General features: G+C 37.3%; 1 protein-coding gene across 1 annotated transcript in view; it reads left to right on the top strand.

Moving 5' to 3' along the window:
* Positions 1 to 11,648, top strand: part of LOC310958041 (corticotropin-releasing factor receptor 2) — a gene marked incomplete at its 3' end in the record, with an annotated part of 36,766 nt that extends 25,118 nt beyond the window's left edge. The window contains exons 7-12 of the mRNA XM_083928838.1: positions 4,562 to 4,622; positions 4,731 to 4,803; positions 6,424 to 6,509; positions 9,769 to 9,904; positions 10,432 to 10,473; positions 11,508 to 11,648. Coding sequence (XP_083784964.1) covers positions 4,562 to 4,622; positions 4,731 to 4,803; positions 6,424 to 6,509; positions 9,769 to 9,904; positions 10,432 to 10,473; positions 11,508 to 11,648 — 539 coding nt within the window. The remainder of the gene's footprint in view (positions 1 to 4,561; positions 4,623 to 4,730; positions 4,804 to 6,423; positions 6,510 to 9,768; positions 9,905 to 10,431; positions 10,474 to 11,507) is intronic.
* Between the last annotated feature and the right edge of the window lie 1,990 nt (positions 11,649 to 13,638).

The raw sequence follows: 13,638 nt of genomic DNA on the forward strand, positions 1-13,638 counted from the left end.
CGTCATCTGTGATAGCTCCTCTGGGAAAAGCATTAAAGTGCAATGGGCCACAGGGCTACGACCTTATCAAAGGCGTCCCCTACTCCCTGAAGCACCATCATGACTCAACGAATACCCCATCCAACCTGCACAAACATCAGCCATGTTTAATTTACATACTGCACAATATTGCATCAAAAATGTTACTATTGCTCTAAGACTGCAAGAGCAGCTCAGCTTCCCCTAAAATGTCACCAAAAAAAAAAGGGGGGGGAAATTCTGTATGTACTGCTGTGTGTACATTTCATTGACTAAATACACGCCTTAATCTTTCGTTCAGAATCAGCTACAAGTAACCTGTGCAACTTCCTTCATTTAAAATTCAGCAAACCTCTCCACCAGAGCTTTATATAGGAAACTCAGATCCTTTTTTGAGTATAAAACAAATGCAAAATGAGTTAACCTGTTTTATATATATTTTTGGAGTAATCAGTATTTTGATATAGAAAAAAAAAACGGTTATTACCCAGGATTTTTTTTCTCAAATAAGGTGCAAGTGGTGTCTCAGATGTTATCCTGTTAATTCTGTTATTGTAAGATATATGTTAAATATTGATCCTCTGTGCTTCTTTTGTCACATCGCAGATAAAACACAACATCTTTTTTGGGTATGCACTTTTAGTCAAACACTGGCATGAAATTTCCCACTTTTTAAACAGACAGTTAAATAAACGACTCAAACTCCAAATTGATTTAATTTTTTTTAAATATATTTCCTATCAAATAGTTGTATGTTATGATTATTTTCTTATTATTAGGTAAATTCTATATACATACCACTAAATTTGCAAACCAGAAAGCTAATTTTATTGTTTTCATTTCTTACTTTAACTCTTACCTGGACACACTAAATTACTGCACCACCTACAAAGCTGTGAAAACCAAAGCCAATTATAATGAATTTGATCTGTAATGATTCATGTACTTCAATGTTTTATTTTATTTATGATATATGCACTACCTTGAGCAATATTGTTATTGATACTATTGTTATATTGTTTAAAGATTTAACAGTAATCTCTGGTGTAAGTCTATTTGTTTGAATAAATTCAAGAAAGAAATCACGTGAATAAAACTATGCTCATTGGTTGTTGAGTTAAATCTTACCCAGATACAATAGTGCTATTTTCTGATTGGACATTGTGTAGCCCCTGTCTTTTTTTGATTGGCTGGTAAGTGGCAGCTCAACTGCGTTCCAGAGGAGAACCATCAAGCCATCTTATTAGCACAAAATAGATGGTTCTTTCTCTCTTTCCCACACTTAAAACTCACACTTTAGCCCAGAGCAGCCGTTTCTTGTATTGGCATTAATGTTGTCTGTCTGTGCTTAGAGAGTGTAGAGAGCCCCCGTTATGCCACTTTTTGTTTTAATTGAATCAGTTTTAATTATTACACTTTGGTACAAGTTTGGTACATGCGCATGTGCCATTTAACGTTAGCACCGCCCAGCCTAAAGTGCTAACTGCTGGCTACATCAAGTCCATTTAGCTAGCAACATCAGAAACAATCACCCCTCTCACAATGTATAAATATTGGATAAATAGGGAAGAATGGGTCCTAAAAATGACCAATGGTCTAATGCACAGGGAAACTGCTTTGTCACACAACGTTTCATTTTCAGAAACACACAACATTAGCGTGCTAGTTTCCCCGTGCCAGGTTCTTATGTACCAATAGGAAAACCTGCTTTAGCCTATATGTCATGAGGATATGCCATGCAACCTGAAACTCAACAGTTTAGTATGGTAATGGTAAAAACATAACTTCTTATTGGACTCGATATGGAACTGATATCACCTGTTGCACATGCGTTGGAGACCAAAGGTATAACTAGTTTTGGTGTGCAAGGAAAAGTAGGACCTAAAGGGAACTCAATGAAATAAAAACATACAGTATAATCAATTAAACATACATTTATCCTCTATATTGGCTGTAAACCTGAAGGCAAATTGTAACACCATTGTGAAACACCTTCTCCCGGAAATCCCCATTCCCCAAAGATTACGTTTTCATGACGCAAATTAACATTGTGACTCAATCTTTTGGACTTGTTGGCCATGACGCAAGTCAAAGAAATGTTTGCTGGGACATTAACATGAAAAGATCAGATCGCAGTAGTAGAAGTGTTTTAGTGTGAAAAAATGAAAACAAAATCCGTATTGTATAAAAAGATTTTGTTTATTCAATATTTGTTTTCACAACCAGTACACATAGCATGACAGCAACATAGAGATACAGACAGTTATCTCCATGAATGCATTCATCATCCCAGCTCACAACAGTGTCAGTGAGGAAGATTGTCGGGCTGCTTTTACGGAAGGGTCACAACTCCTGCTGAAATGAGCTCTTCTTTAAGAGTCCTGTATTTCCGGCCCGATGGAAGTAATGGGAAGTGCTGATTGAGGGGTGATCGGTGTCATTTGCTATTGTCAGTGCTAGGCCTGTGGTGGATCTGAGAGATTGTGAAGTGGGAAGGCAGTTTCAGATGGTTAACATGGTGAAGAAGCAGGGAGCACAGTAGATGGGTCAGATTATGTTTTTGTAAAGCAGCAACAGAGGTGGGGGTGGCTGGGATTCCTTAAACTAGCCTGTTACTGGGCCAAGAACTCCATAGTAGCCTTCAATTTATACGCTGCTCCAAGATTTTTGAAGCTGTTGACCTGTTGTACTGTCTTGCTGTGGATGGAGAGGAAGCTCAGTACATTATGGGGTGTTTGATGTGCTAATGACCAGTTGTTTTGACATTCAGCTGCAGGTAGCTATCAGGGCACCAGTGTGTGAAGTGAGAAATGGGCTTTTGATAGGCTGTAACAAAGGTGTTGTCATTGAGTAGGTGTCATAAGTATTTAAAGTATGTGGCGATGAGTGAAGGGCTGGTACAGTCAGTACTGTAGAGAGTGTATAGAAAGGGACTGAGGAAACAGCCCTGAGGGGCTCAGGTATTGGTGCCGATAGTTGATGATGTTACTGTGTCTATTTTTAACAGCCTGTGGTTGGTTGAGGAAATTGTGAATCCAGTAGAAGATGAGTGGAGAGATTTTGAGATATTAATGTTTCCTGATTTTCTGGTAGCAAAGCTGAATCTAAAGTCAACCAAAATGACTGAAGCGAATTTCCGATGACTAAGTCCTTAAAATCAGGAAGCTACCATTTTATCTGTTTTAAAGAGAGGATGGGGGGGCCCAGTGGCTCATTGGTTAGACCAGGCGCTCCATACACAGAGGCTAAGTACTCACGGCAGTGGCCCAGGGTTCAACTCTGACCTGCTGCTCTTTTCTGCATATCACCCCCCTCTTTCTCTCACATTTTCCTGTCAACCTCCAGCTCTAAATAAAGGCATGAAAGATTAAAAAAAAAAATCCTCCTCAAAAAAAAAGAAAAAAAGAGAGAATGACAGCTCATGTTCAAATTGTTTTATTTTTTGACAGACGATTCAAGCACACTTGGTCTTTTTTTTAACGTCAAACTTGATAAAATCAAATCCCCAGAGCCAAGTATGGGGCAATCTTCTCCTTTAATCATGTCACTGCCATAAACAGCACCTAAGTTTTGTTGTGCATTGGCTTGACAACTCCTGCTGATTTGACAGATTGGTGTTGAAATGTGGCCCATGTTGAATAGAGGGATCACAAAACGACAGTTGCAGTGCCTGTTTAGAGCATGTACCGGTTTGCTTGGCTCCCAGTATTCTTGAGAACCGCTCATCATTGACAAATGTCAAATGGGGTTGCGACTGAACAAAGTGTTCCGGAGATGTGAATTACAGGCCAAACTGTGAAGTTTGCTGTTGTAACACTACCATCTGCACACCACTTCCTTGGATCTGGAAAATTACCTCTGTGAATTGTGATGTAGATTGAGTGAATGAATAGTTCTCGGGTTATGCCAAGGACAAACGTAAGACAGACAGACAGATAGATATTGCTTGCTTTATAGTTAGATGATTGTCATACATATAGCATCTGTCTTGACATTTATCTAATATATTTTTTGTCACAAATATCCCTTATATTATTTTTTTAAGTAATACTAAAAGTTATTAGTTACTTTGACAACGTTTCTGAGAAGACCAGCACCCACTCCATAACATTTGTTTTTCAGATAAATGTCTATGAAGGCAGCAGCTGTGGTTCCTGCGTCATGCATCTAATTGCTGTATGGTGACGCCAATTTAGACTTAAAATGTTGCTTCTTAAAAATAGTAGCATATTTCTTCTTTTTTGCAAGGAGCTTGTTATTTTTCTCCACTTTGATCAAGCTGCACAAAGTAATATGGTTCTCTTGCTAGAAAAAAGAAGAAGAAAATAAGATCTGTGTTTTTCACCTTCATTATTCTGACATTGGGGTAAAAGTTGTTTATAGTTAGGTTACCAATTATATTTAACTTACATAACTACTATTACTATATTAATTAATACATTCAATTCATATTTTATTGAAAGTTTTTTCTTGCAATATTCTATGGCCCTTATAATGTTTTTGCGTTATTTCTGACTTGAATCTTTTAATTTCTTTATTCCAGGTATTCCATGCCCTATAATAATAGCCTGGGCCATAGGGAAGTTGTATTATGAAAATGAACAGTAAGTATCCAAAAAATTAAATGTACTGTATGTTTTCCGACTCTATTGCTTTCTGAAATGATTTCCTTAATTTTCTGATAGTGATTATGTATTTTCTTCTGTCAACAGATGTTGGTTTGGTAAAGAACCTGGTAAATATATGGACTATATTTACCAGGGGCCGGTTATTCTTGTGCTTCTGGTGAGTGACAACACAGAGAGGCATTGCACTGTACATCAGCTGCTGCTATTTTCGACATTCCTTAGAACTTCATTCATGGAATTTATGTATATATATATAAATCTGACAATTTACATTTACATGAGATGTATCACCAATGCCTGCTTGAAGGTGTAAACTGATTAAAATACATGTATCCAAAACAAAACGTTTTTTATAATGAAAGCCGTTTCCATCCTGCATTGTGCTTGTTGAAATGGTGGAATCAATCTCCCAAAGGGTTTAGGCCTCTCGGGTGCAAGAAAAATAAGAAATTATATTCATAGGAATGTATTTGCTAATGGGTTTGTTCAAGGGGTTACCAGCATGTAGTGCGGTGACCAGCTCTGATTTGTGTGCTCAGACTTTCTTGTTAAGCAAAAAAGTGTGTTGCCTTTTACTCCTTCTACTCATCATTTAAAGGGAAATTTATATATTTTTTGCATAGGAAAATCCTATTGTCCCATGCATCTGTGTCTAAGTGACTAATGGGGACAACTGTTTTTTAAATTGGTTCAGTACTAAGCGAAAACCCTGGCGTTGGCAGCCACAAAATGGGTTGCAATGTAATCGCTTGTGGCAATTTCAAACCTTCAATGTAAGTCCACTTAAAGTGCTTGTTTTTGCCACTGACAGGTTCAGATTGTCACTCTAAGTAACAGACAACATTATGGAAAGATGGAAAAATATCGTTCTGAAATCTCACAAGACCACTTGTTGCTGTATGTTGGAAATATGAGTGAGAGTTGGAGAGACGAGTGCCAGGGGAGAGTTTGTTGTGTTGGAGTACAGAAAGCTTAGCTTAGTATTAGCTAAAAGACTTTTAATAAATACAATTGTTCCATTTCTTTGTACATTTCCAAATTGTGGCAACATGATATTAAGCAAGACTACTTCTGTTGGATAATGACATGCTGAAGTTGCGACTTGTTTTGCAGTGATTATTTTTGACTGGGATCACTACTGCCAGCCTAAGTGGAGAAAAAATCCTAATCCAAATGCTGTTTCAAGCATAGCTGTAATAATCTATCTTCTGACAGCAAACTAAACGTTCTGAACAGCTGATTCCGAATCAGTAGCCAGGAACAACTTGCCTAGTCCAACAAGACATTAGACCAAGACAAATGCAAGACCAGGGTCAGACTCAGGTACTACAGTGCTGTACTCCAAGAGTGGAGAGACCCATTCCAGGCAGAACAATGTTATTAGCTAAAGTTACTGTGTTTACCTGGCGTCAGTACACAAGAAAGCATGGCACAGCAAAAACAATTAATCTATAAAAAAGACAATCACTAAAAGTTGTCAGACACTTATAATAACAATCTGAGCCTATCACTGGCAAAAACAAACACGTTTAATGGGCATACATTGATGGTTTACAGTTTTGTGGCTACAGGCTGCAGATTACAATATTTATTTCCCCCATTCGTCACATTGATAGAAAAACATAGGAAAATAGGGTCCAGGCTGAAAAACACAGAAATCCCCCTTTAATGAGCGGATTATGTCCGCTGTAGAAAATTGCAGCATATTTCAGTGAAAGCTATTTTCTGCACAGGTTTCAAAAGTAGTTATTTTGTGTGTTGTTGTCTTTTTTTTTAGATAAACTTTGTTTTCCTCTTCAACATAGTAAGAATTCTTATGACCAAACTACGAGCTTCAACCACGTCTGAAACAATACAGTACAGGTGAGATGATATGTGGATGGTTGTATAAATATAGAAATGACACTTTCTCCTTCTGTTTGCTCCTTGCAAGGACAGCATTAGGCATACAACAGAAGTATTGCATGTTTGGCATCAAAATAGCTGATTTAAAACGCAGATTAATTAGGGGTCCAAGCCCGAGGGGGCTGGGGGCCATGCGATGCAAGCAGCAGCATGGCTCCAAGTACCAGCGGTGCTTGGAACGCTATTGTTTTTGCAAGAATTTTTTTTTCCATCGGGAAAACTCATACTGCAGCCTACACCATACAAGTTATGGAGATGAAACTTTGAACTTTGGTTCAGACCCCTGTGCATACGGCAGACACCAAAAAGGGCACATGTCCACCACAAGGTAGCCCTAGAATCATGTAAAAAGCTTTTTGGCCTCCAAATCATATATCGCAAATTTATATTTCTTACATCCGTATGTGGCGCTGAATCTTGGAATACAGACCACGACACATTTCTGCCTAGTATTTTTGCACAAAATCCCAAATAATAAAAATTCAAATTTTTTTTAACTCCTTCTAAGCTGAGTCCGTTCACCACAAAACCTTAATTATTATTGAATTATCCTTCAATCATCTTGATGAAAAGTTATCAAAATAATTGTACAAGTCCAAAACATGTGTGAGTTAGAAAGGAGGAACTTCCTGTATGTTGTAGTCAAAACAGGAAGTGTTGTATATCTCCGCAATAATTAGTCGGATTAACATTAAACCCAGATTGTTAGTTCTCCATGGTAATTTGAGGCCAATTGAACATTAGTTGGTGATGTTACGCATAATTGAAAAACACACAAACCATGCAAAAAATATTCAAAACCTGCTTTTGCAAACTCGTCCTAGGCCGAGAGTTCCATCAGCACGAAATTATATAATCTTTCTACCCCTACAATCAAAAGATATCAAAATAATTTTCATAATTCGAACAATGTGGAAGTTATAGGGGAAAGACTTCCTGTACATTGTAGTCAAAACAGGTAGTGGTGTGTTACTATGCGGTAGCTTTCTCTGATTAACATACAACTTGGAAAAGTAATTTGTCATGCTCCACTGAGGGTCTGTGCCAAATCTGACATCAAGCGTCCACAAGCTGTGCCTCTTATGCAAAATTGAGTAATGCATGCATTATGTGAACAACTGCAAAATCTTCTTTTTTTAAACACCAGCACTTTTTTTTTCAAACTATTATCTGTGCTGCTTGTAATGTGCCCTATGGCTTTGCCCATGAACCTGCAAGTCCAAATTGCATAACCTCCGCATGTCACAGGGCCTGAGTTGCCCAAAGGGCTTGGACCCCGTTGATGCCTGCTTGCAGGTCGAGTATTAACCTTTAAAGTTAGTGTCACTGTTTAAATTGACTGTTTAATTTCATACAAATCCTCCCTGAGTGAAGACATTTGAGGATTAAGGGATGATGCAATAAAGTCAAATCACTGCCAGTGCTCTAATAATATCAAGATCAATTATCACTCTTATGGCTTTTTCTGCACCTCTTTCAAGCTAAGTATTCTCTGAAATTGCAATTATTGTGGTAAATTAAAAACAATGAATCACATTAGCACCCTTACACCTATGTCTTTTATGTGTTTCACTAACAAACTCTCATACTTTAAGCTTGTAAAACATCTTTTTGTTTTTGTCAGAATGTTCTAATGACCAGATGATGTCATAATGTTTTGCATGTTTTTTATTTCTCAGTTTTTCATACACTTCCAGTATCATATAATCCATGCTCCTTTTCTTTAAAATCTAAAGTGATAGTAATGGTTTTCTTTTCTGTTCCAAGTAATATTGGGGGAAAATGAAGACAAACAAATTGATTTTAGTGAGCATGAGGTAGTTACAGTATTATGCAAAAGGTAAGTTATTCCCACCTCCAGTAATATTTGGAGATTGCAAACCTCCTACTCTATGTGTCTGACAAGAACTGGCGAGCTGGCACAATCCGGATTTTTTTATGGTGTGCCTCTTGTGAGTTTGCTTCCCCACGTTTAAATACAGTGGCAATTGTATTTTTGCTCCTGGGGCGGTATTTCAGGTGTGTATATAGTGTGACAGCTCTGACAACTTCAATTTAGGCTTTACAGCCTGGAGTTGGATTTATGGTCATGGTGTGTCAGATATGCTGATGTGAGATGTGCAAATTTAAGTGAGTGGGGGACAGGAGTGTCAGGCGTAAATTGATGATCTAAATATAGATAAAAACAGTTGCTTCTAGTGCTGTCCTTTTTAGCACAATTGCATGAACAATATATACTGCAGGGTATTGCTATCTTATGGCCCTTTCATTTCTTATATCCCCTCATAATTAACACCCCAACCTGTTTCTATGGTACTATTCAATAATAATAATAGAGCTGCTGGACCTCCAAACCAAAATCAATGTATTACAATTTATTAAAGGCATTCTATTTGATATTCAAATATATAACATTAATATAGCTGCAAACAAATAACAAATATTTGCTTTGTAATGATATAGTGGAGTAATGGCGTCGTCAGTGTGAGGCAGAGCAGGTCATCCTCAATGCGAAAGATCAGCGGTTTGATCCTTGAAGTTCCCTTGGGTGCATAGGTGTGTGAATGGTTTGAATGGCTAGATTTGATTTGATTGACAGGTAGCCTCTGCTATCAGTGTATAAATGTCTGTGTGAATGCGTAATTGTCACAAGTCGTATAAAAGTACCTTGAGTTGTCGGAAGACTAGAAAGGCCCTATATAATTAATTAAAGTCCATTTAGCGTAGTGCATGTGGCCATGGCCACACATGGTATTCGTGTATTGGGGTGAGAGCCATATGGAGGCAATTCCAACCCTCCTTTTTTTATATTTTGAATAGAGCACCTTTAACATTATAGCGGAATACTTTATGGATAATTATAAAACTCTTTAGGAATGCATTATTACCAAAATAAATCATTATAAAAATGTTGTTTTTAAACCCAGCTTTTTTACATTTTTTTTATTGATGGCTTACGCATTAGTGAGTTATTCAGAAACCATTTACAAAGCCTCTAGTTACATTACAAAACAAACCCTTACAAACCCTTAATAAGAAGTGGATTGCTGTACGGTACACATCTTGAAAGCTTCATCTCTAATAATGTGTTGATGTATTGAGAAGCAAAGTGGTCGAGTGTGTGGGTTTTTTATTTCCCAGTCTGCCCACTGACGCACAATCATGCCTTTTCCAAGTTCTTATTATAATCATTTTCTTTCTATCCCCGTCTTCACAGGAAAGCAGTGAAAGCAACACTGGTCTTGTTACCTCTGCTGGGCATCACCTACATGCTTTTCTTTGTGAATCCGGGGGAGGACGACATATCACAAATCGTTTTCATCTATTTCAACTCCTTTTTACAGTCTTTTCAGGTGAGGGCTATGATGCAGTGGGACACTGGCCAATGCACAACATCCCACGCACACTGTGTACAAAGTGAACAATGTGAATCATACTGATTTTCTTTAAAAGTGTTTCTATTACTGAGTTGTATCCCTTCTTTTTAGTTCATGAGCCTTGTTGTGGGAAGATGATCTGAAATAGCATCCTGTTGTGGCCCTCCTTCCTCATGTTCAGTGCTCTCAGCTGACAGGATTAACAGGGGCATGTGAAGCATGATTCCTGCTCTGTGGCCATTTTCCCCCCTTAAATCTTTCTATCTTCTGTGCTTAAATTTCAGACTGAGTGGGTGGAAAAGGGGGATTTCAAGCAGAGCTTCTTGACAGCCAAGAATTATATGTGGCTTGACAAAATATACTCCCCAAAATTGAACACTAAATTTGTTTAGCTTTTTCTTCTCACAGCTGCATCCTTTAAATTCTCTGATATGTAATTAAGATGCCATTACACAACACAGCTCCATTTACCTCTTTTAATAGTAATGTGTCTTACTCTGCAGGGATTCTTTGTGTCAGTGTTCTACTGCTTTCTAAATGGAGAGGTGAGTCATTAGAGTTTTGCAAAAGACTCAGTATTTACCAATTGAATTAGGTTGCCAATGTGTTTCCTGATATATGATATAGCCCCACATGGATGTCCTTTATTAGTTTAGTCCTGTTTTTTTTCTAACTACCCACCTTGTTACATTTTTTCATTAAGTTCATGCAGGGGGTATGATCAGATAGCTTTCATTAAACTGTTGAAACATTTTCCGTTCTAGTATTGAAAAAATCTCTCACCTTTATCCAATCCAAATTAACAGCTTTACTTGCTAGCTCTGAAAGTCATTATAAAGCTGTTGTAAGAAATACATACACATTTGCCAGTAATTGTGAAAAATGAAGGACCCTCTCACAACCCTGGAATAACTGAAACTTGGAGGTGCAGAAGCACTTCATTTTGATGGGGAATTGTGTCACAAAAATCTGATCCAAAAGGCCTTTTAATGTACATTTCTCCTAATTTCTATCAATGTGGCTCGTCCAATATTTACAGCGAATGCATCCTAACTTTTCTTTACAAATTATTTACTTTACGTAAGCATTTCAACCTACACATTGTTATTTTAATCACATACGTACATATTAATTAATAGGATTTTCTATAATGCATCCCATGTGTATTCTCTGTAGGATTCACCACTGACAGAATAGTTTGATACTAACATAGGTATCAGTATCACTTTGTGAAGAATAAAGCTATAGACAGGAGTTTCTTTAGCTTAGCATTAAGACTAGAATCAGGGAAACAGCTAACCTAACTCTGTCACAATTTGTTGTTTTAACACTATTTGTATGGATTAAACCAACAAGATGTAACATATTAAGTTGCGACCTAGAGGTGCTGGTGGGCTGTTTTTTCACCTTTGGATAAAACCAGGCGTGCTTATTTCCAGTCTTTATGCCAAGCTAAACCAACTGCCTCCTGGCCATAGCTTTGTATTTATTAAACGGATATAAGAGTGGTATTGATCTTCTCTTTTAGGAAATACTAATACTAATTCACAAAATGTCAAACTATCCCTTAACACCTCAGGTACGTTCTGCAGTAAGGAAACGGTGGCACCGCTGGCAGGACAACCACGCCCTTCGAGTGCGAGTGGCACGAGCCATGTCCATCCCCACATCTCCAACCAGGATCAGCTTCCACAGCATCAAACAGACCACAGCTGTGTGACCAGAACATAATCCCCACCACAACCTCGAAGGGAAAGGACTTAATCCTTTTGTCAGGTTCAAACAATGAAGTTATATACAGAACAGGATTAGTCTCTTAACGTATTGTATAGGTACAGAGTTTTAGTTTGTACTTACTTAAAGATGGCATCATCATTATCAAACTGTCACAGCACAGCAAGTCTTTTCATCTGATCTTACAGCATTCTTATCGCTGTCATTTTACTGTTGATGGTTTTTAGTGGAGCAAGATAATCCTGCAGGATTTGCAGCAGGATACGTCAACGGCTCGCACACTTGTAGACATCTGCTCCATTGTTAACTTAGTGGGAGGGCGACAAGGAATACGTGCCACTTAATTAGACTCATTGATGAAGAATCGCCCAAAAAAGGTGCGAGATTTATATTTAATGTGATAAATATCAAAATGCAGAAATGCTCTTTGAGTGAACTGCTCTTTAGCATCAACAGCTGCTTTTGACAGCTAGGGAAGAGGCTTCGGGGAAGAAAAGGGTTCACCTGAATTAAATATCTGAAACTCTTCAGCTTAAAAGGCACAAGATTTAAATGAGGCTACCGCTCTCTCTGTTGAAAAGATCATTTGAACACTTTGTATTCACCATAATGCTTCTCTCTCCATTTCTATCAATGTGAGATGATGATAATTTAATACAAATAAGCCATAATGAAGCCTTTATAATATGTACTCAGAGCAGCCAGAGTCTTTAACTCTCTGTTCTTCTTTTTTTCACTTTCCCTTTGTTGTTGTTTTTTTCCTCAGAGAAGGAGGATGTGAACAAACAGTAAAGAGCAATTAAAAATGTTATGTGTTTGAACTCCCTGAGGCTAGTGGATGATGGATGAGCAGTCCCAAATTAGATCTCTTTTCCAGTCGAGTAAAGATAAAATAAGGTTATAAATTATATATTATAAAGAGTTGGGAAAGTGATAGTGGGACTCTAAGTCATGTATGTAATGTATATGTATAATAAGTGCCATACATGGATTTATCATGTAGGCACAGTGGAAACGGATTAAATTAATTTGGCTTTATTAAATCCTTGTGGCTTTCTAGTAATCAGTGTCACAACTAAGCTGCTGGTTTAAGGGAAGAAAAGCTTGACGAAAGAGAGCACCAAACACTGGCTGTAATGCCAACTCGTACATCTGCTCAGGCACATAACAACAGAAACAACCATCAGTTTGAAATGTCAAACTCCAAAAATTGATTTTGTTTTCTGCAGAGGGATTAAGAGGGAAGCGGAAATGTAGTTTGGAATCCCAGAATGACTTATGTTGCAAGCTTAAATGTTAATGCCGATGCTTCTCCGTGTGTCCCTTACATTTACTACATGACATCAGAAGAGTATTTGTGTCAGTCAAATGGTACCATTAAGAATGTTTAAAGGCATAGAAATAAACATAGTTCAATTTCTTGTCGAGAGTTAGATCAGAAGCTTGATACCACTCACATAACAGTCCTATAACTGCCAGTAAACTTAGCATAGAGACTAAGCTATGAACTGCTATTGATCTTTTCATGTAACTCTCAACAAGAATCAAATATGTGTATTACATGTCATACAATTTTCAAAAAGAAATAATCTTGTTTTATTTTTGTTCAGGTTTATATTTATTTATTTATCTATTTATTTATTTATAAGTTGTTGGATTCTTTTGTGAGGATTAAATGAATTTGATCTTCTTTGGATCTAGGTTTTTAAAAAAGTAAAAGAAAAATTTGTTTGAGGATGTTGTATCGAACATAATATATCTCATCACTCCTTGTTGTAAAATGTAAATTTCATATTTGTATTTTGTAATATGTGTGTTTCATTATAGCAACCTTTTTGTGTTATTGATATGCTGCTCGACTGGACTTCATAATCATCCAAAGTGATTTTGTTGTAAATATTTTATTGTAACATTTACCTGAATTTCGACTTCCAGCATCAGTACATGTGCAGCTGTAACACTTTGCACCCTTCCAT

This window comes from Echiichthys vipera (genome assembly GCF_963691815.1).
Source record: "Echiichthys vipera genome assembly, chromosome: 15".
Taxonomy (NCBI): domain Eukaryota; kingdom Metazoa; phylum Chordata; class Actinopteri; order Perciformes; family Trachinidae; genus Echiichthys; species Echiichthys vipera.